Genomic DNA, 23,038 nt, shown 5'->3' on the forward strand with positions numbered 1-23,038 from the left:
CCCCGTCCTCCTTCACCCGAGAGCGAGGGAAAGGCAAGTCGCGAATCCCAAAATAGAGGTGAAACCGCTCGAGTCGAAGCGCCAAGGGTGGAAAATTACGCGCGTCGTAAAACTGCGTCGCTACTACTTGTTTCGCGTACGACGACATATCCGAGCGGAAGCGATGGCGTGCATTTTATTTATAGGAAGTTATACACACATGCACGCTGAATGGCGACGGAAACGAGCGCCCGCGGCCGTGCCCGACGAAAATTCTAAGATCGAGTTGCTTACGAGATGCAAACGCGCTTAGCAAATTCGCCTAATGAGCCTAAGCGCTCGTGACTAATGGCACTTGGGAGCAACAGCGCTGGAAAATAATGGTAGCAATAATAATAGTCACGTGTGGAAGCGAAGCGTGCTGGGGCGCACGTGTGTGTTTATAGGACGCGCGGACGCGCATGAGAAATGACGGATTTATGGAGGGAAAATGTCTCTGTTCTTTGACCCTTTCGATACGGTAGGATCTAGTAAAAAAATGTTCCCATTATCGGTTGGACATGGTAGAGACAGTTAGCGGCATATTCACGCGGCAACACGAGAAAAAGGAGGAAGATTTGCTGTCGCACACAAGTTTCATTTTAATGAAATTTAGGAAAATGTATCTTTTCTAAAAGAATCATTTCTCACGATTTTGTATTCACACTCTGTTCCTCTCAAGATAAATACTAAAAAAAATCACATGAGCAACATACCCCTTTGGAGTCATCTAGACCCGGTCTTCCCTATTTACAGTCAACGGAAAGAGAACGCGTTCTCGGAACGCGTAATCGTTTGGGAGACAGCATCTATTCGAGAATCTTATTTTCCAGAGTCGAGGAGCTCTTGAGGAACCCTCGAGGAGCAAAAACACCGGGTCTGATCGCGCGACGGAGGACGCGGAATACCTTCTGCCGGCGCGGAAGCAAAACAGAGAGCGCAGAGAACGCACGACAAGCAGCAGGAAATCGTAGTCTGGGCCGGACACAATGGCGTTCCTGGACAAACAAGCAGAATTCGATGCATCCGTCAGCAGCGTCGTGCGGCTGGCGGCTCGGAACATGCCCGTCCTTTCAGGACACACGCATTCCTGACCCTCGGCCTGCCGCTCCGGAACCCCCGTCGACGGGGGGTTCTCCACCCTCGGAACTGTTGCAGCGTTTCCAGCCCCTCCGGTACCGTCCGTAATCGTCTGTGCAATGATACGCCAGAAACGCCGTCCCCGCGTTCATTCCGCGCCGAGCCGGACTCGGCATCGAACTCCCTTTTACGAAGCGGAAAGATCGGATGGAGACGAGCAAGCAGTAGCGCGTGTGCACGCTCGCACGCTCGCGCAAACAGGCGCATGGTATTCGACGTGTACGTCGAACAGGGGGAAGATTGTAGCAGGTTGACACATACTGTTTCAGATTTCCGGCATCGAACCGCTCGAAAATGTACTCGGCCCTTCTTAAATCGGACTCTTCTTCTCGTAATAGCAACATTTTCCGGTTTTAATGAAGGCTATTTTAATGAATTTAGACTAAGGTATTTAATAATTTAGAAGAAACATTTTGTGTAAACAATAAAAAGTTATTATCACTTATGAATCCTTGCTTTGCGATTCTTTCACAATATATGCATCAACGAGACGCATGATTGATTTGTCCTTTGTGACAACTTGCCCTCTACTTAATATCGTATACTCTCGAATATAGCGATTGTAAAAGTTATTGCAATTTCGCGATGATGCATCGTATTCGTGATCCGGATTACGATTTGGAGGTTCGTAGGGAGAACACGACGTAATGGTTTTAGAATACGTTGTAACGGTTTTAGAAACGGTTACAGCATTATCTGTAATCGACTTGGCCGAGTGTCCAATTAGATAAAACGCACGGCGTATGGCGTGCTGCGTGTGCAACGTAAAAATGCGTTTCACTTTATCGTCGCGCCAGACGTGTTACTCATTGCTGCAAACAGTTGCATACATTACTTAGACACCGGTTTAGCGATATTCGCGCATGTTACCGCATATCCCGCGAGCATGCATGTACGCACGCACACACACGCACGCACGCATGCATTGCTTATGCGGAACGCAACGTGCAACGAGCGCGTGTGGGTGCGCGCATTCACACAGTCGCAACACACCTCATGACCGCGCGTCGCACCGAAGATGCGTGTGTGGGTGTGCGTCCGCGTTTCAAGAGTGCCTGCATGCGTGCGTGCGGGTGTGTGGGTGCGTGTGTGTGCGTGCATGTGGTGCGTGCGGTGCGCGCGAGAAGGGCGAGGGTGGCCGAGTAGGGGAAACTAAACGCGTGTCTTCGGTTTTGGTTTTAGTTTCGTGGCAGTCGCTGCCGACGACGACGCCGCTGACGACCACGACTACGACCACGACCGCAAATACGACGACGAAGACGACGACGACGAGGACGACTACGACGGCGACGACGATCTTTAGAGCTCAGTTTTCAGCTGCACCCCGATCTCGCAAACGCGACACGTGGCGATTCGACTCGCATCACTCTGGACTCGCGTCATCCTTTCCCCGATTAAATTGACGCCGCGCACAGGAGAACGAGTGACTTTGCGGGTACTGCTGGTGCGTGTCCCGTCGATTGCACCCGTGTGTGTATGTGCGAGTGCGATGTGCGAGGGTTGCACAGGGGGTTGAGGATTTATTTGTCTCTCGGAGCACCGCCGGTGCTCCGGTCCCCCCCTCGACGAGCTCGAATCAGATCGTGTAAGAAGCATCGTGTATTCGTGATATAAAATATAGATCTTCAACTTGAAGAACTTTGAGAGTGCCTCTTTGGATCTTATCCTCGATTTATTCTGTTTTTGGACCTTTCACTCACGTTCCTACGGACGTATAATTCTCAAAGGATTCGTCCAATTAATTGGTTATCTTGCAAACGACATCAGTCAACCGGGTCGTTAAAGAAGAAGAGCGCTCTGAGCATAAGTAATCGTCGTCGTCATCATCATCGTCATTATCATCGATGAAGAGGTCGTGCAAGTGACCGCACGCGACAGTGGCACTTGATCGTGTCTCCAAATTAAACGAAGCGCCGTGCAAAAAGAAGGACCACCTAGCAAGAATAACATTGGCGGGCGAACGAGGGGATCCGTGGCAAAAAGTGGCGTGCAAAAGGCACGCGCGAGACGCAGGATCAAAGTCGAAATTCTTCGAGAGAGGGTGGCGACAGAGGAGGTAAACGCTCGGGGGCAAAGCTAAGGCGGGCGAAGAGGACGACGACCAGAGGTCGAAAACCGGCGAAAGTTTCGACTGTGGAAGCTGGAGAAAGAGAGACGGAGAGGAAAAGAGAGAGAAAGAAGGCGCAGGGCCACGGGGGAGGCACAAAGAAAGTGAGAAAAACGTTGGCTGGTTTTGTTAATCAAAGGGATTTCAAGACGACGCGCACGGCTTAATAACGAACGAGGAAAGGAAGCGGGACATTCGTGAAAGGACTCGCTGGCGACTGTACTTTTCGCGAGGAGTCCCGGTTGAATAGGACGACAAGGAGAACAAGGGGTCTCTTTTCGTTCTCGCAGAAGAACGGCGAAGAAGAAGTAACGAATATCTCGTGGAACCTCGTCGTTGTGAATGTAAACGCGCCCGTGGTCGGAGATCGAGGATTCCGCTGAGGAAGGCGGACGATATTTTCCCGTGGCGATTAAACATTTACAAGTGGAACGTGGAACGTGGAAACGTGGAAAACACAGGGAGTGGAGACGTCGGTTTAATTCCAATTATCGCGTTCGCGCGGGTACAGAATAGCAAAAGCTGCGACGCTGAGAGTTCCCTCTCGCGAGGGAAATCGCGAGGGAAATCGCGAGGGAATCGTTCCTCCAAGGAGGAAACGGAGTCGTTCTCGCGAGCGATCACAGACCTCACGCGGAGGCTACGAACGTGGTGTGTGTAAAATAACTGTTGTTAATCGAGAATATCGATAATTGGTAACGAGTGCGCGCCCGAGAGACGACTTACTCACGAGCGCGACGTTACACGAGGAGCACCGATCGGATTGAGAATGCCTCGTTCCTTCGGATCGTTCAAGTGGTCGCGATCCGTTATCGAGAAAGTCGCGAAATCGTCCTGGGATTGGAGCCTGCGGCTACGCTGGAAGGACCGTCCTTGAATTGCGTTATCCGCGAAAATCCGGGCCCGTCGATTCTACGGCCGAGATCGAATGCTGCTCTCCGCGCAGGCAGAGCGGATTCGACGTGTTGTGCGCGGCCAGCGCGATACGTGAGCGTCGATTCTCGATACAGGACGGGTATCGAGATGCACTGCGCGTTGGGTTACGCGCTCCTCACGGGTCTGCTGATGGTGTTGAGGACTCACCGGACGAGCGCAGCCGCGGAGGAGTTGTCGCCGGAATTTCAGAACAAAGGTACAGGCGATTGCTCTATCGTGGTTTCTTCATCCTCAAAGTCCCGACGTCATCCCCGGTCGATGTCAGTGAAAAAGAACGAATTGTTTGGCACGAAGGAATCGATTCGCGCGCGTCAGAAGACTCTCGGAAAGCCAACGATTGTCAAGATGCAATCAGTACACGGGGAGAATATAGTTTTTTTTTTTCATATAAATTTCGGACGCGTTGCAAGACTCGTTGAAGTAAAAGAATGCTGTTATTCTTCTTCATCTGACTATAATATCATTGTGTCTATTTTCGTCTATTTTCCGCAACCAGAGTCGGTCGGAAGATTGACATCTAATTAGCAGGTCAGATCCATCAACGGCAAGGCTATTAACGCGACGCTCGCCTGAAGTTCAACGTGCCCAGCAAACTTATATTTGGCCATGTTTATCACATAGCTGATGCGTACTTAACTTTGTGTCGCGGCGAGTCGACACGAATAATGCGCGCACATTTGAATTTTAATAATTAATATTGATATTATTAATAATTACTCATATGACTAATTAACTAGTATTTCACATTAATTAGCAGCTTATCACGCTCGATTTTTACTCGAACCGATTGCAATTTGCAATGACAAAATTTGTGTAACCCCGAGACTTCGTTCTTTCTCCTTAACTTTGTTCGTTCCTGCTGATAAGACCTTCCGATACACGGAGAGAATACTGTAGTAAAAATGAAACATGATAATTTTTCATTTGATTTTTACATTTAAGGTAATTTTTATTATGTTCACTTTTGCTATCTTATTGTAGTTTTATTACAGTGCCAGTCTATTCCCGTCTATTCCAGTCTAATACTAAAATTGTATTATAATTTTTACTACAATATTTTTTCCGTGTGGATATTTTTTTGCGAGTATCTGAAAAATGCTGAATGATTTCATTTTCACGCGACAAAATGAGAGTAAGAGTGAAACGCACTATATTTCTCTTTTATCTTCTAATAAAGAAAGAACTACCTAAAATTATGCAGACATGACTGCTTCTTAAAAATGTGTTTTCCTTCCAATTAATAAAATGTTCAATGAAATTTCTATTTTCGTTGCACAAAGAGCCGCGACTAACGGGAAGATTAAAAGAAAGATCGCGCTGAAGATTGCCCAGATCAATCTTTCTTACGCAACTCGTAACTCGTAAGGTGCCTCAATAGTTTTCGACCAGTGACACCGACCGGAAGGATTTAAATAAACCCGCAGACCCGCATGCGGCCTGCTGACGTTTTAGCGTTCGTAAAATTCAATCGGGAGACACGTTTGTGAGCGCTTCAATCTCTGGGAGCGCATTATGAGCATGTGATGCGCATCACTTCCCGCTTTCGTTTTTCCGCGACGTGACAATATCTCAATTCGTACAGCGGCGGAAGCAGATAAACCGCCGTCGCTTATCGTGCGAGAAGAACATGTCGCAATTTGAACATGCGAAAGCTGAATTAATTCTATATCGCAGGAGAATCTCTCTTTCTCCCTAGGAAACGCGATAATCTGCCAAAATTGAAACAGTTGCCGAAACGGACGTCGTCGATTTAATTCGAACGAGAGTGCGCCAAAACGCTTAGCCGACATAGTCGCGTGTTGGTGATAATTACATTATCACGTTACTCGGTTTATTCATCTCAACGTCGAGCCGCGCTAAATCGCGGAAATAACGCGCTGGTAAAAGGAAAAACAAAAAACGCAGTCCAAAAGAGCATTTCGGTTATGAAGAGTGGCAACCAATGGAATGAAATCTGCAGAATTTTCCGGTCACGAGAGGCGACAACGGGGTGTCCGGGCACCTGAAAGATAAGAGTATACACGCCATATCTTTCTTTTATCTTGCCTCCTTATTAAAAGAAAACTATCTAAAATTGTGCAGACATAACTATTTTTTAAAAATGTGTTCTCTCTCTCTAATTAACAAAATGTTCAATGAAATTTCCATTTTCATTCAAGCGACGGGATGTCCGTTCGCGGCTGGCTATTTCCCTCGGCCACTAATTAATTTTTAATTAAGTTACAATATAACAGAACGACTTAACTGGACACAGATGTGTGTGACGTAATGAAAGGAAGAGCACTGCACCGCGGAGCGTTAACACGGTGTGTTAACAATGGACAGACACGTATAATGCGAACGCGTTGCGCGTTTGAATAAAGAAATCCGCGGTTACTATTAATATAATAACCGCCCGCGGCAACAATCTCGCCACGTGCGAAATGCTCAATTGAAAATAGGAAGCGCCATAAGCGCGAATCGGCGAGTGGATATTTTCGTCCCTCGGATGCTCGCGGGAGAGAACGAGCGAGCGCGGGAACTCACGATGGTCCTAAGTTGGTGACGAAAGAATTCGCGCGTGACTTATTTTCAGCCGGGAAAATATCTCCGCATCTCTTTCGCTCCTCTCGCCCTCTGCCCCCTTCTGTCACTCTAATAAACTTCACCGTTCATGGAAAATAAAAACAGACATTGTGTCACATATAACTCACGTTCGTTTGCATGGAAGTTCCCACCAATTTTCTACCCTACGTTTATATTGTGAAAAGATTTATAATTACTACTCTCTGATTTATAATTACTACTCCAATTAATATGTAGTTACTATTGTACAGTCGTTGGCAAGATGGTTTGGACATTTTTCCCGATGAAGCCAGAGGCGCATCAAATAGTGTTTTTCTCGAATTTTCGGTCGCAATTTTGACATCGAATGTCTCATGTGCCGTCGCTTCGACTCTTGTCATAACAGATTACCGCGCAAGCCCGTGAAAATAATGGCTCGCAATTGTGACCATTCGATGCGCTCCCAACTTCATCGGAGAAAATGCGTTCGAACTGTTTTGCAAACGAGTGTACGGTCAGATGATTAAGAGTTGCAACATTTTTTCTCGATGAGTTTCGCAATATATTCCATATCCAACAGGAGAATTTGTAGTTTTCTAATCTAGTAATTCTCAGGAAATACATTTTCCTATTATAGAACAAAACTCACCAAGGGAAAGTGTCGCTACACTTTCTTAGCCGACCGTACAATGAAGTAATTACAGTCAGAGGAATCTTCGCGTGTTCCTCTGTTTTTCAAGAGTTATTCCGCTTTTCATGAATAGACGTATCGTGTCCGAAACAATCGGGAAGATTTCGGCAGCGCACGAGCGAGCGAGTGAGCGAGCGAGCAAACGAAAAATCGATCCCGATCGCCACGGCGATCTCACGACGTGATTGGAGAAGACCGTTTCACCGTCTTCACCGTCGATTCCGAAAGAGAGTCGTAATAGTTCCAAAACACGGACGGAATTGCGATCGGGCACGGAGCGAACGGATAACTCGCGTTTTCCCTTGGAATTGCAAACAGTCTCGTAATGGCTCTCAGGTGCGCAACCGACTAGTCTTGCTATCGATCGTTCGATCGTCGCCGCGACGATCGCCGGGGCGATCGTGTGACACGACGGCCATAAAGGACGATAACGGCGCAGCCGTTCGTCATCGCTCGTGTACAGGCATCGTGAGGAGAGCCTTTACATGTTTGTCTAACAGTAAAAGTCATGCAGAACGGCGCGTTGCGAAAGCAACACTTTCTGCGAAATGAAAACACATAAAGCAGTGCAGCGGCGGCGCGCTTTTCGCACTCGGAAGCTCACCCTCGCGCCCGCATCTCGCACACGCTCCCCCGGCGTACGGCGTATGTTAATCTTCTGATGCATGGCGGAATTTGCATTTTGTCCATGAGATATGCATAAGGCGAGCGATCCTTACATAAAAGCGAGCCCCGCGCGCTATATTTCTAAGTAACCTCCGCTTAAAAAAGGGTCTCCGCCGCACCATAAGAGAGAAAGAGAGAGAGATAAAGAGCGTTTTTACTTCACGCATGAAAAAGCGTTAAAATATTCCGCGTCGTGAGAATAACTTGCGGGACGATAAGCTCCCTTTTCAATCCGACCGGGGCTTAGCGATGCTTTAATTTCGCCAAGCGTTTCGCTTCGATCGGCGTGTTTTTGTTTAAATTAAACGTCCTCAGCGCACCGGTTGTATCCTTTCAATCAGCCTGTCCCGACGGAACGTCGGGAATAATGAGGCACGACGAAATAATGCAAAATTCTTGGCCGAGTGTGAGAGCGGCAATTTCGTTCGTACATCCCGCGGTTCGTGGTTCGCAACGTCCACGGTATCACGTGCGTTCTGCAAGAGCGCGATTACAAGAGCAATTAACTTAATCAGTATTCATAGATCGCGTTTCGCAAATATTATGCGAGACAAATTGCTGCGGTCGTTATCATTTGATGATCGCTCAGTCTTTGTCCACTGATTCGAATAATCGTCGATTCGTTAAATGAGCATCCGAGCTGTAATTAATTTCGAGCTCGTTTTGACATTTGTTCAACGGCTTGCTGATCCCGTGCCCGAATCCGTACGCTGTTGTGCGTGACACGTATGCCAACCATTAAAACGAACAAATTGTATGATTAACTATACGTATGAAAATTATACAAAAGCCGCGATAGAGAACGGGCATTAGATATGTATTACAGCCGCTTAAATGCCCAAATCTGTTATTCATCGATGCCGACACAATTATCAAAGTAATTGGCGATTCGCGGGCGTGTTCGCGATAGTCGCTACGATTGAGCGCGATTCACCGAATGGCCCACTGTAAAGTACAAAGATCGATTGAACAAATTGGAACAAGTGATAATAGTAATGATAGTAATTAAATATCACGATAATAACGATAATAACTGAGCTTAAAATAACTGGAACACTAAAAGCTCCACAGAAAAAAATTAGTATTTATTTAAAATTAATATGCTCAAATTAACAATATTATTGTTTAGTACATAAGCAACGATACGTAATTTTGTTAAAGGAAAAATTTGAAAGAAAATTCTGAAGCTTTGAATTTCTAACATTTCCATGTTGAAATTTTATTTGTATATTAAAATAGTCGCATAGAAAGTACACTATGATTATTTTGTTGATAACGATAATAATATCCTTTTCCAATATTTGGAAATATCGTATTCTCAATTTAATATTCTGTGCTTTCCATTCATTAAAATTGTTCTGGAATAATAAGGGTATATTTTTTAAATTTATCTTAAGTTTTGAATTTATTGTAATGTTTTGAATTTTAAAAAGAGTATATTTTGTTGAATCATATCGATGCAAATAATTTATTTTTGTTTGCGTAATGCTACGTGATTTTATTTTAAGATATACACGTCAAAAACAAAGATTTTCAAAACAAGAATGTCCTTTTCTTCTGCATGGACTGATAAATAATCATGCCAGAGTCAGCACACGAGAAAGAACACAGAGTGGAGTTTGAATAAATAAGAGATTCATATGGGGGCGCGGAACTGGGCGAACCGCTGAAATTGTCAAACAAATTGGTCAAAGGTGTCTACCGTCCCTTTTCATTCCTTTGACCCTTGGGAGGCGGGTGACGCGCAGGGAGGTCGGACAGAACAGAAGGTGGTCGGCCAAGGGATCGACGTAATCGTTGGTTGCGTGCGGCTTGTTATTTCGAAATAGAAACTCGAATAATTTAAGCAGGCAGTTGCGTACGGCACAGCTTCGTGAATAATCACCGATCATCGACGGAGATGAGATATTACTTATTGCTCAAGCACACAAGAATCTCTCCCGCCCGTTTGAAACCCTTTTCTACCGGAATCGACTTTCCAGAACGCTCGCTACGAGTATTATCGGTCGTTAATCATTCTCCCATGGGCATGTTTCGATCGCCGGACTTTCCGCCGATGCTCGTTCATTAGGGGGATGCTGAAGCTGAAAACTTCACCGACAGGATACTGATGTTTTTCTACAAAGTTTACGTCGTATTGATTGTACAGCATTACAAATGTTTTTGCGCAATGAAAGTACGTGTAAAAATAAATAAGAGCATTGTTCAATGTGCGACGAAAACGAAAAAAAGATTTTCAGTGTAAAATCTTAAGCTATCGGTTAACGTAATATTTGCCTAATCCAAAAGTTCCGCAGCTTAAGAATATCCGAAAAGTTTGCAGAAAGATTTCTACACACGTGTGATTATATTTTCCGCTGAATATGGTAAAACGAAGCAAAACACATATTTACGCAAGTTCTATATATACAAGAAATATGAAAAGGATAGCGTGATTGTGTCAGTAATGATCGTTTCTGCGTTATCGACATTGTTCGAGTTCGTCATCGACTTCAGCATCCCCTTCTTTTCTCTCGCCAAGGTACGGGTGACCGCGAATTCGAACTTCGCGAATGGATATGCGATTGCGAGTGAAAGGAAAGGTAGGAAAAGAGGCCAAGCCACAGCCTGGCACGGAAATAGACGAGTCGCCGGAAGCACGGTTTCTCAACGGACGCGCGATACAAAAATAGCGGGGTTGTTTCTCTCTGTCTCTCTTTCTCTCTCTTTTGGTCCGGCCTATTATTTACATAACTGCACGATGCATGTACACGAGCGTGCTTTTTTCGACGCCACGAGAGAGATCGACTTCTCTGAAAGATCGCCTCTATTCGTCGCGTAAGAAAACACAGTGGAACACGCCGCGCGGCGTGATCCACTTAGGAGTCCGTGAACTGCGTGCTCGGTTCTTTTTTCTCGTTTCTCCGAGGATAGGTGCGGATCGGCAGTAGCAACGACTATTTATAGTAAAGCACAACAGGTCCGTTCTTTTTAACTGCGCACTCCTACGTCCTTTTTGTCAGCCCGGAATGAAAGAAGTACACACTCACGCCTCGAAGAGGGTGGATAAAGGGAGGCATGACATGTTACGACGAGGAGATATGACGGATCGAATCGTGAGGAGCTTATCTTTCTCTTCTTTAAAACGCGGGCACACTCACGACTGGTCTAGGGGTGGAGGAATGATGTTGCGATTCGGAAAAAAAGATTGACAGATCAGACAGATGTTGTTTGTCATGTGAGAAAATCAGTGGAAAAAATATTGCATCCCTTTTCGAATATTACACTCGAAAAATCTAATCTCGTCTTTAGCGGAATTCATCTTAAACCAAGAGGAAAATATTCTAATACTCCCCCCAAAAAGAACTTTACTTACAAAAGGATGCTATTTTCTATAATCTCATATTGCGAAAACTTTTTCCGAAGTAGTCTTCTTCTTTTAATAAAGAGAAATGATATTGTACTGAGGATATTTTCTTCTTCGTTTCAGAAGAATCTTCTTGAATGATTTACAAGAAGATTCCGCCAAGGATGTATCTTTTTGCGTGTACATATATCCCTTTTAGGACATTAAACACATCCCTTTGATATTAATTAGATCCGAGTAAATATTGCGCTTAAAGTCTCACGTACGTTAAGAGCCTCGGAATTCTTCGTTGACCGCCTCAACAGGTGTAATAGCGCGTCGCGTTTACTCGTACGAAGATATAGCGTCCAACGAGCTACGTAAAACTCGACAGGGCGGTTAGTCGCGCGACCCTTTCGTCGGGTTCTTAAAGGCTCGTCGAGGGTGATGAAACATGCAGCGGCGTACTAATGAAGCGGTTTCTCGCGAGTGCTCCTGTCGTCGTTATGCACGCGTGGCCACGTGCAATGCTGCGCACGGGAGAGGTGCATTCAGGCACGGATTCGTCACGAAGGAATCTGCAGGACGATCACTTCCTCGATCCGATCCGAATGAGGCTTGTGTTAATTGTAAAAGCTTAACGTTGACTGTCAAAGATAATGATAGAATTATCAAAGATATGGTAAAAAATTTAGTCTCTTTCTCGGGATTACAAAATTCTATAGCAATTTTTATATATCTTTCCGTGTACTTTACTGTATTTAATAAGGCACTGTGATGTCGCAGCGTGCGGGTGACTGTCACGGCACTCGACGTGTTAAATCCTAGAAAAATTCAAGAGAGAAAGAGAGAAAACAGCGTACAAAAGAACACCCGGCGAGAGACGATGTCTCGGAGTCCGCGGTCTCACAATGAACGGCGAGTTATCAATGGCATACCGCGATGTGCATTAACAGCGCGTCGCACGCACGTGCGACAACGAGGAGGAGGACGACGACGTCGCTTGCTTGCGTGCGTGTCGGCTGGCCGGCCTGCGATATATCGTTTCTATTTTCTGTACCGGTACTTCTCATAAGTACGACGTGGCGAGTTTGAGTCGCGCGGGCGCGCGCTTGGACACGCGAATCATGGACGATTTCATTGACCGAGCCAATTTCTCTTTTCTCAGTGCCCGTAAGATTGGTCTGGGCGGTTGAGGGTGAGAACGTGGAGCTGCCGTGTGACATCACTCCGCCGACACCCTCGGATTCGATCAACATGGTGCTCTGGTTCAAGGACGAAGTCGGTATACCGCTCTACAGGTGAGTCTTCTTGCGCTTCAAAATGATCTCGGCGACCTGGACGATTTTTACTATTTTAGAGCGCTACGTGCCGCGAAATTGCGAACGTCATCGAGCTATTTCCGAGCACAACTTTGTGGAAGATGTCGCAGATAAATTCTCGAGAAATAACACGCGGGAAATATCATCAGCGGAAAATGGCGAACGATATCCGAACTCAATTCTGTGAAAGGTGTCGTAAGTAAATTCGCGAGGAGTCACACAGAAACATCATTAGTCAGGAATTAGATCTGACTGTTTTCTTGAGGAAGTAAGAAGGAAGGTCGTGGGGGTGAACTTTGTTTCTCATCGGAACGATCTTTAAGCCTGAAAAAAGTCCTACTTCGCCGACGACTTCCTGCTTTCTAGGAATTCCCTCGCGGGTGGAAACTGATTCACACGGCGGACTTTCTGGTCGAAAGTCAGGCTTGCCGGATGTTGGCCGGGCCATGCGTTTATCGGAGGATGGGATGCCATTGTTCTGAAGTCGCATCTCGAAATACCCCGGCCAGGAGCCGAGCTCGCACGCGTGAACTCTCGTTATGGACACCTTCGTCGCGCCCTGATGTATAAATACCGCGAGCTTATTAACGACCGACGCGGTTTACATCTCGTTAATTAATATCTCGTTAATAAACGGTCTTTTGATAATCAGATGTCTTTTTTATTTACGAAAAAGGAGATATAATATCGGTTTCAATTACTTTCGGATACGAATTGTATTAAATCTGACATATCTATATCAAGAGAAATTATTCGATAAAAAATTAACAAACGAATACTTCCTATCAAAATAACAATGAATTTTTGTATCAGGAAATATTCAATGAGAAATATCGGTTTATAATTTTTTGATCGGTTCATCTGATGAAATGCTATTATAATTCGGAAATATTCGATTAAATTTAATCGGATCGGTATAAAAAGTATTTTGATTGGAAATATCCGTTTGTTAATTTTTTATCGAATAATTTCTTTTACTTACTTGAATGTAGTATATTTTTTTGTGTATGCTGTTATTCCAAATGTACTCGAGTAAACTGATCGCACAGACGATCATTGAGATGATATATGCACTGCGCATCGGCTCGTATACGCGTAGGAAATTCAAGTTAGGCTAGATCAGGATTGTATAAATAATTCGACCGAATTTCCACCATCGGAAGCGTAGGTGATGGAATTTCATAACACCGTCCGTGCTTCAGGAATAGCAGTCGATCGAGAATTCTTTCCGGCTGACACGCGCATTAAACAGAGCGTGCGTGTGCGGCATCGTTTATTTACGAACTCTGCGTAAAACAAGATGTTCCCCTCGTCCCGCTATCGTCCGTATGTTTCTATGAAAAATAAATAGCGTCGCGCGAAGATCACACGTCCTGAGGAATTTTTATTATGAAGACTCGCTTTCTCATGAGCGTTCTCTTCCCCGCGCGTTCTCTAAACTTCTTCCACAGAAATTTCACGCGGGAAGCGGAGTGACAAGTCACTCGAATTCGAGACTTCTCGCTCGTGTAGAGTGAACTCTCACGTCCGAAACGTCGAGTGATTATTTTCACTCGAACTTGAAGAGCGAATCTGATTCACTTAAAATGATTGAAACTTTCGCTCTTGCGATTTCAACTGGCAGTATTTGCACTATCGCTCGCTAGAGTATATTTTCGCTTCTTTTAAAGTGAAATTTTGCTTCATATTTTTTATAGAACCAGGTTTGTAGACTTTTATACGTATAAATAATAATTTAAACTTTCATTTAACCTTTAAAAATCTAATTTGAATTTTTGAATATTGTTCCCCAAACAAGTTGAAGTCTACAGAATTGCACGATTACATTCATATCTACAGAGAGATAAATATACCAGTCTGTTACGTAGTGAAATGAAAAATTCCACGCAATTTGTTATCCGTTTTTACATTTATAATTAATATCCGAAACATATACCTTATTGCCTTATAATTTAATTACTCTTTCGCGTAAACAATTCACATGTAACTTCAAAATTTACGGCACACACAACTCTGAATAGGTAGAATGTTCTCTCTCGTAAAATCTCGCGATGTTCGATCTCGACGAAGTCGAGAAGTTCGATTATTGCGAAAGCCACCGCGGGAGAAGTCGCTCGTTGCACTTTTTATGATCAAATAAGAAATCGTCATCGCCCGTTAAATTTGTTCGAGCGACGCCTGTTGCGTTTTCCGTGCTTTATGTTTGCGAATTCCTCGTAGCGGCGCGCATCTCGCGCGTTCGAAGAAGCGCCATATTTTCGTTTGGCCGCGCGGAAGACGCCTCCGTTCAATTTCACGGCACGTAACCCGAGTCGCGCAAATTAGAACCTTCCACCCTCCGTCACTTCCAAATCGACTTTGACGGCGTAGTTGGCAACGACCGTCACAACCCCACGTAAGTATCAGCAACGGTGAGGCGCGGGTGACGAGTCGCGGATAAACAGCGCTTTGATGGTCCCATCTTTTTCCCGCGGCCGGTTTCCCCGTTGCCGAGATGATTTCCTGCTCTCGCCGTTGCGTAACGGTCAGCACTCTAAGGCTAAGGGAATCTAAATTCGCAGGCGACCGCTCTGCCAAATGCTCTTTTTTCCCAGCCGCGAATAGATGTTAAGCGCGCACGCGAGATTAGTCATCGTGAGTCGCCAATTGGCGGCGAAAGCGCGCGATGTTTACCGGGTACACGTTAACGGACGGAAATGTCACGCACCGTGCGACGAAACACCTGATGAGGGGCGACCGACAAGGTGGTTCTCTCGCTAAGGATCCTCCGAAAAAGAAATTTCAGCTATGATTTTTCACGCAACTCTCACTTGAATGACTGTCAAATCTGACAGTTCTCAGATTGCAATAACACGGGATTATACACGAAGATAATATATTACAGATTTTTGGTATACATTTTTTTCGATCTTATTATGTTTACAGGAAGAGATTGCTAAGGTTTATCTCGCTAAGAAAAGTAGCAAGTTTTGCTAGAAATATAACGAATTTTGCTAGAAACACGACAAATTTTTGCAGTACATTTTAGTTGTCAAAATATAAGAATTCTAGCAATCGTTAATTTTAGCTCATAATATTACATAACGTTGCCTGATTATTTGCACTTAAAGATTTATAGATACATTGGAGAAAATATTTGTAACATATTTTGTATATGTGTTTTGATTACTATTATTATTAGATATTACTATTATTTACTATTATTATTACTATTACTATTATTATTATTATTAGTATTTTTAGATTACTTTTACATAATTAGTAATCCGGAGAAGAAAGAGAATAAGATAATAAAAAATAGTAGGGTATTTGCAAGTGCTTTAGAAATTTTATTAGATAAATAAAATTAGTGTGTAAGCTGTTTTATTTTTAGTTATTCAGTGTTTAAATATCTTAACAATTGATGATTCAATAATTAGAGCCGATGATCAGAGCCGATGATCAATGTCCCTCTTTTCCATAGCTTGGACGCAAGAAACGGCAACTTGACCGGCGCCGTTCATTGGGCGGTCAGCGATGATCTTGGAAAACGAACATACTTTCAAATCGGCGACGGCCACCGCGCAAAGTTGAAAGTCACCAAAGTGACGTTCAAGGATCAGGGGATGTTCAGGTGCAGGGTGGACTTTATAAACTCACCGACGCGGAACTTTCGCGTGAACTTGACTCTAATTGGTAACTATCGTGTTTCAAAGAGCGCGCGATGAGAAAGAATATATACCGGCGTCGTTATTACAACACCTTCACTTTACATTTTGCTTCTTCCAGAGGAGCCAACTAGGCCTGTGATATACGACGCGCGAGGACGGGAGGTGACGGGAGTAGCCGGGCCTTTCCTGGAGGGTTATGACCTCACTCTGACCTGTCAGGTGTCCGGAGGTAAGCCACCTTTGTATTTTGCGCCGAGTCTATCAATCGCGCCTATTCGTATCGACGTTCTTTGAAATCGACATGCACATACGCATACAGGTAGACCTAAGCCCTCGGTAACGTGGTGGAAGGACGGCCAGTTGTTGGACGGCGTGGTCGATACCGCATCTATCGGCTCGCCGAGTAGATTTACAGTGAACCACCTGTTAATCGACCGGGTCACCAGGTCACTGTGGGGAGCGAAACTCGAGTGTCGGGCACAGTCTGGACCGATAGGGAAAACTATCGTTCGCGAAGTGCCTCTCGACATATATCGTAAGTGTCGCATTTTTTACTGATTGCACCGCACGATCGTATACTTAGATACTAAGTACGTCAAATATATTATCAGGAAAAGGTTTAAATTTAAGCTTACGTTTACATATGAACTGTTATTTGAAAAGTCGACCCTAAGAATATCGCGCTTAGAATATTTTCTTATTAGTTTTATAAGAATCCTCTTGACTTCTGTTGAGGTCTTATTTAAGAATAAAATCTTCTAAAATTCAGAGGATTCTTCTAAGAATTAGATTCTACTTCTTTGAATGCTTTTTAGGACCCGCGATAACGTCGCACAAGTCAGATGACTGATCGGGTTAGACCTGACGAGAACCATGGGATAAATTTCTAGTCGGGATAGGCTACGATTGCGCGCTAACGAGCTTGTAAATCTCTCTTCGCGATCATCTTATCATTGGGTACCGTTCTTCCTTCCGACACGTTTTCTCAACTTTCCCCAACATCCGCGGGCGCGTTCGGGCGGCGACGAAATGCAAAGGGCGTTTCGAGGAAGCAGACCATAAATGCCGCGCTAACGTGACATCTGCTTAAAATAAAATCGTAGAAACCGCTCGCACTCTCCTCAAGGACGTTCTCCGGGTCTCAAGCACGTGCTAAAAAGCGATCTCAAGCGGTGCGTGTTAAAGGGCTCTCTTGGCACGTTTTGTCCGATCGACACTTCCGTTCCTCTCTCTCGCCTGGCTCTCGTATTTATTTATTTTCGGGTTGAGCCGAAAAACAAGCGAAGCACCGTCGTATTTACGCACGAAAGAAGATTTGAGAGCGATCCTCGACGGAGTCACGATCGGATATGCGAGCTGCAGATTACACCCCAAAATATCGTCCCTGCGTGCACGCGTTTAATTCACCCCGTTTGCTCCGAGTCACCCCGGCCGCATCCTAGCGCGTATTCCTAGCGCGGCGAAGAAAGAAATTTAAATATAGCCGCGAGCAATTGACCCGCAGCGGAAGCGAAATGAATTCCAACGATTTCGCGCGGACCTCCTTAGCATCCTTTGACGGTCGCGTTTCGCAGAATTGTCATCCAAAATTAAAAATACGCGGGCATCTGGCACCCTCCCGAATCGTTATTCTCGTGGCGCAACGTCGACATCGGAGCGCGGCCTGTTCGTAGTTTTTTCCATCCGCGGGACTCATATTTCGCGCGCCTACGCGCGGATACGGATTTCTATCGGCCAACCCCTTAAGCTACCACGTGTTCCTTGTCTGTCTCTTTTCGCGCTGAAGGCAACCGAGAAGGCACAGCGCGGAGGTAGTTGTCGCGGAGAACAGAGATCGCTGTCACTATTTTTGATGCCTTTGTCTGACTCGCTCCTCTCGATGATCCTTGACACATGGCCTCAATTCGTGGTGTTTCTTGTATCTTAGTTAAACCGGCGACCGTGAAGATAGTTCTGAGCGAGAGTCAAATCTTCGCCGGTCGTCCGATCATCGCCAGATGTGAAACCTGGGGCAGCTCCCCGGCGGCCAGGATTGTCTGGAGGTTGGGTGAACAAGTGATCGGCGATCCCAACGTGTCCACCACGCAGAGGAGCAACACGACGATGAGCAAGTTGGCATTGGTCCTCAGCAAGGAAGACGACGAGAAGGAATTGATCTGTCGAGCCGAGAATCCAAGATTTCCCGGAGGGTCGCTCGAAGAGGTCAAAATGCTTCGCGTCCTTTGTGAGTTTCTTCAGCTCTTTCAAATGTCATCTTTCTTTTTCTTTTATTTCTGTCTCTCTCTCTCTCTCTCTTTCTTTCTAATAGAATAGAAATCCTAGTTACCATTCTCCCTGTCATTTGCGACACTTGGTCACCCGAGATCATCTGCGAGCGAACGCTATATTAAATAATGACGCAATCCTTCCATCGAACTACGAACAGATGCTCCCGTGGTCCTCGCCCATTTGGCCACTGGCTACGTCTTGGACACATTGAGAGAGGGCGACGATCTCATGTTAGTCTGCAACGTTCAAAGCAACCCGCCACCGACGCGAGTGATCTGGTACCGCGACGTAAGTAGAAAACGGTCGGTCAGAAAAAAAGAGCCTCGTTATGAGCCTCGAGATAATTTATTGCCACGGGTGTCTTGTGTCCTCGCAGGACGAGCAACTACAGCACGACGTAAGCGCCGGGATTCTGCTGGCCTCCAAATCGTTGACCATCCGGGAGCTCACGCTCGCGCACACCGGCGAGTACTCTTGCTCGGCTGTGAACATCGTGGGGGAAAGCGACAGTCCGCCGCTTCTTATCCAAATAAAATGTGAGCACGCGATTCGTACACGGAGAGAATGTTGTAGCAAAAATTGCGACAAAATTTTCGTTATCTCGTACAGAACTGTCACCGAAGTTACTATATTTGCTTAAAAATATTTTAACCACGTTTTATTTCAAAATTACTGCAGTTTTATTATTTTAATGTTTTTTTATATCATATATTAGGGTGGATCGTCAAATTTGCTATGGCGATTTATGCTGCAATTTTAGTATATAGTTTTATAAAAAATATTGCAAAAAGAAATATAATTTTAACGTCACTTTCACTACAACGTTTTCCCTGTGTACACATTGACAACGGGGAAATGTAAAATATAATGGTCTATTATAAAAAAATGCTTCAAACAGTCGGTGCAGTAGCTTCTGTCATTGAATTTTTTACAGAAAATTATAAAATATTCGTCTGAGAAGATTGTATCTCCAATAATTACCGAGATAGCGAGAAAGAGATGAAATTTCGGGAAGAGGTAGTTTCCTTGAATATCAACCGATAAGAAAGTAACATGTGTCTCTTAATTTTGCCTGTTAAACAAATTCCACCGAAATCGCGGGTGAATGTTCGAGTCGTTTTTCGTTCGTATTTCCTCTGTTTCTCACAACGACGTCCAAAATGTCCGATAGACGCGCCGCGATGCAGAGAGGGTAACGAGTGGCTAGAGATCACCGCGGCTCGCCACGAGACCGTGTCGCTGAGGTGCGAAGTGGAAGCGGCGCCGGACGACGACGTGAAGTTCTCGTGGACGTACAACGGCACCCGCGGCGATGTTTTGCCCATGCCAAATTCGAGGGCCGAGAATAAAGGGCTCGTGAGCGTGCTGGAGTACACACCCGGCGTCGACACCGATTACGGCACGTTGGCCTGTTGGGCGAGCAACAGTATCGGACGACAAAGGACACCATGTATATTCAACATAGTACCAGCTAGTGGGTGTTAATCGTCTGTTAATCGGGTGTTATCGCGGTTTCTCCGTGGATTTATTTTACAGTAAAGAGCATTTCTGGTTGAAATAAACGCGAGATAATTGCAGTCTGTGTGTGCAGCCAATAGCCTAAATACTGACAATTATTCGCGGAGATAATTTTATAGAAAAAATTACTATAGAATTTTCTAGAGAAATATATCCTTTCATTTATAGTACTTCCATGTATAGTACTTATACTTTCATATATAATACTTATATTTTTAGGAACTAAAATGTTCTATTAATAAATTTGCTATGTTTCTAGCTAAACATAGTAAAATTAGTATTATCCTCGGCAAGACCTTATCGAAAGTCTATCCGTACACTATTAATAAAATCGAAATGAATTTACGTGAAAAAACTACGATATTTATGTAGTTCGCTGATAATGACAATTCTTCTTTCCTCATTTCGTAAGAGCTGGAATTGATTGGTTCGTTAAATTTTACATGCCGGGCGATCGTCTAAAACGTGTGATTTTTTATCTCGCACGCGCGAGAGAAAGAGTCAAAGCCGAATTCTTTTTTATTGCACAGAACCGCCGCAACCGCCGGTGGACTGTTCGTTGCGCAACGAGAGTAACTCGCTGGAGGTTAATTGCGTCCCAGGATCGGACGGCGGATCGCCGCAACACTTTTTATTGGAAGTTCGAGGATCCCCGAGGAATGCCGGCATCGGCCAAATTGGCCTCCACACCCTTCAAACGCCTCAGAGCGATCAAGGCTTGGTGGGAGACTCGCCACCTATCTATCAGGACATGAATCCGAGAAGCCCGAACTTCCAGCTGCACGACCTCGAGCCGGGATACGATTATACAGTGTATATTTACGCGGTAAACGGACGTGGCAGGAGCGAACCCGCCCTCCTAGAGCACATCAGGGTCGTGGAGTCTATAGGAGGCAAGGTAGAAAGAAGCGGGATATTCCTAGAGGATCTGAAAAAGGCGCTGCCGCGAGCCAGCTCTGAGAATATGATCATCGCAATTGCACTGACAGGTATAGATAAAGTCCGCGGCGTCGTTAGCTTTTTCAAAAACGCCTAGGATAAAACACCCAATTGTTGATACCTCCTGAGTCATTGACACTCTAGAACAGCCTGGTTTTCCTCGTGGCACTTGTTCACAGTTTTAGGTTCATATTAATAGTCGTTACCTGAAACTCCTCTCAAGTGAGATACTTACATAGATATGACATGAGATATGACATTATATCTGCAATAGCGATTCAACTGTAAAACTTTTATTTAACTTTAAACTCAGATCTAAATATCTGAAAGAAGTTTTAAGTAACGACTATTATATAAAACGGGTTTTGGTCATTGCCTGATGCCAACAATTGGATGTTTTACTTTATGCTTCGCTCACACCTTCAGTATAAATCTAGTTGTTACGATCCCCACGCTACTCTAAACGTAAATCCTATTGTGTAAGATCAATTTTACCCAAGTGAACTTTGCACTTTGCATTGCGCGCTGGCTTGACGCGGAGGGTCTGAATTTGAAGTATGAAATTATAATGCATTTATATGGATCGAGGGCGCGCAATTCCAACCCTGAATGTTTTCAAGGCGTGGCTGCGTTGATTCTCATCGGCATCGGAGTGGTCATCGGCCTGGCGATCTGTAGGAAACGATCGGACGTGCCCGCTTTGGACGGCCCGGACGACTTTACCACGCCGACCTACGTACCGGGTCATAGAATCGAGCCGAGAATTCGATATTCCAACGAGAACAGACGTTCGCAGCAAAGGGCGAGTCTCTACGTGGAGGAGAACCGGAACGGTAGTAAGCCACACGGAATAACGTTCTTATTCGCGAGCCATCGATTGGGCGCGCCTTTGTATTTATGCGCTCGAATCTTCTTTCAGAACCGGATCTACTTCATCGAGTGGAGCTCGACTCGCAAGACTAACTCAATTACGATGTTGTACAGAGAACGCTAGGGATATAATCGAAACACGTGGTGCAATATAACGTAGAATTCCACACGCAAAGATAACTCAGCCGCCGCCGCGATATTCGCATAAATCGGTGCGTTCCGTCTAGAGGTCAGCATATCGTGTTGTAAGAAAAAAAAATGAAAGCGATCTACGACGGAGTCTAAGAGTCCGCACCGAGGCTTTCGTGCGAGTCGAGGCGTCATGAAACATTCTATTAGCTATATATATATTCGCTTCATACAATAAACGCTTGACCACGCCGCGAAAATTTGTACTTTTAGTTTGTATAGAGTCTAGAGTTAACCGATGTTGTTATATACAAAGTGTACAGTTATTTTTTACAATGTAGAGAGCTAAGCTAAGGATCTCTTGTATACTTCCAAGTATTAGCATATTAAATACGTCGACGTGAAAGGAAGAAAGGATAAAAAACCGTGATCTTGTGTACCTTTGTTGTGTAATAGAGTCTGCTTCAAAAAAAAAGCAAACGCTAATCTTAAAGCTAATTTTTCTTGAAATCTTTGTAACAACTAAACTATGTGCGAAAGACTACATAAGATACAACCATATCAAGAGAAATACAAAGCTAATAACAGTGTTGGATGTTAGTGTGAATGATGAAATAGAGATAATATTGTTTGAATAATATTGTTTGACAGTGTAAACGCGTCAAATTCACGCGTAGTGCAAGACTGGAAAAATATTTGGCGCGTGTGTTCTTTGACACTGTCGAAAAACAATATTACCTTTTCGTAATTTAATCATTCAGTCATTATCCAGCGCACGGTTCGTGTTGGCCTTATACTTCTTTTAAGCTCATATCAATAGTCGTTGTTCCAAACCTGCCTCAAGTGAAATAGATTCGAATTTACACCCGTATTAATAATGGTTACATGAAAGTTGCCTGAAGTGAGACACTTACA

The 23,038-nt window shown here is 44.7% G+C and overlaps 1 protein-coding gene across 2 annotated transcripts; it reads left to right on the forward strand.

Annotated features, from left to right (window-relative positions):
- The first annotated feature begins 2,333 nt into the window (after positions 1-2,333).
- LOC116842681 (hemicentin-2) lies at positions 2,334-22,598 on the forward strand. 2 transcript variants are annotated; one of them, XM_032812234.1, is made up of 12 exons: positions 2,334-4,397; positions 12,596-12,728; positions 16,213-16,424; positions 16,518-16,628; positions 16,719-16,934; positions 18,327-18,623; positions 18,825-18,955; positions 19,044-19,203; positions 19,839-20,141; positions 20,716-21,174; positions 21,745-21,960; positions 22,044-22,598. In XM_032812234.1, the coding sequence occupies exons 1-12, from the start codon at positions 4,289-4,291 to the stop codon at positions 22,085-22,087; spliced, it is 2,391 nt and encodes a 796-aa protein (XP_032668125.1). In that variant the 5' UTR covers positions 2,334-4,288; the 3' UTR covers positions 22,088-22,598. The 2 variants fall into 2 exon arrangements, with proteins under 2 accessions (XP_032668125.1, XP_032668126.1); XM_032812235.1 differs by having other exon boundaries at positions 21,745-21,957.
- Positions 22,599-23,038: the final 440 nt, after the last annotated feature.

Source organism: Odontomachus brunneus, unplaced genomic scaffold (genome assembly GCF_010583005.1).
Source record: "Odontomachus brunneus isolate Ranch 3 - 2012 unplaced genomic scaffold, Obru_v1 Obru_scaffold_026, whole genome shotgun sequence".
NCBI classification, from domain to species: domain Eukaryota; kingdom Metazoa; phylum Arthropoda; class Insecta; order Hymenoptera; family Formicidae; genus Odontomachus; species Odontomachus brunneus.

Coding starts and splice junctions, on each gene's coding strand:
- LOC116842681 (XM_032812234.1), top strand. CDS start 4,289: ATGCACTGCGCGTTGGGTTACGCGCTCCTCACGGGTCTGCTGATGGTG. Junction 4,398..12,595: donor GCCGGAATTTCAGAACAAAG/GTACAGGCGATT, acceptor CTCTTTTCTCAG/TGCCCGTAAGATTGGTCTGG. Junction 12,729..16,212: donor GTCGGTATACCGCTCTACAG/GTGAGTCTTCTT, acceptor TCTTTTCCATAG/CTTGGACGCAAGAAACGGCA.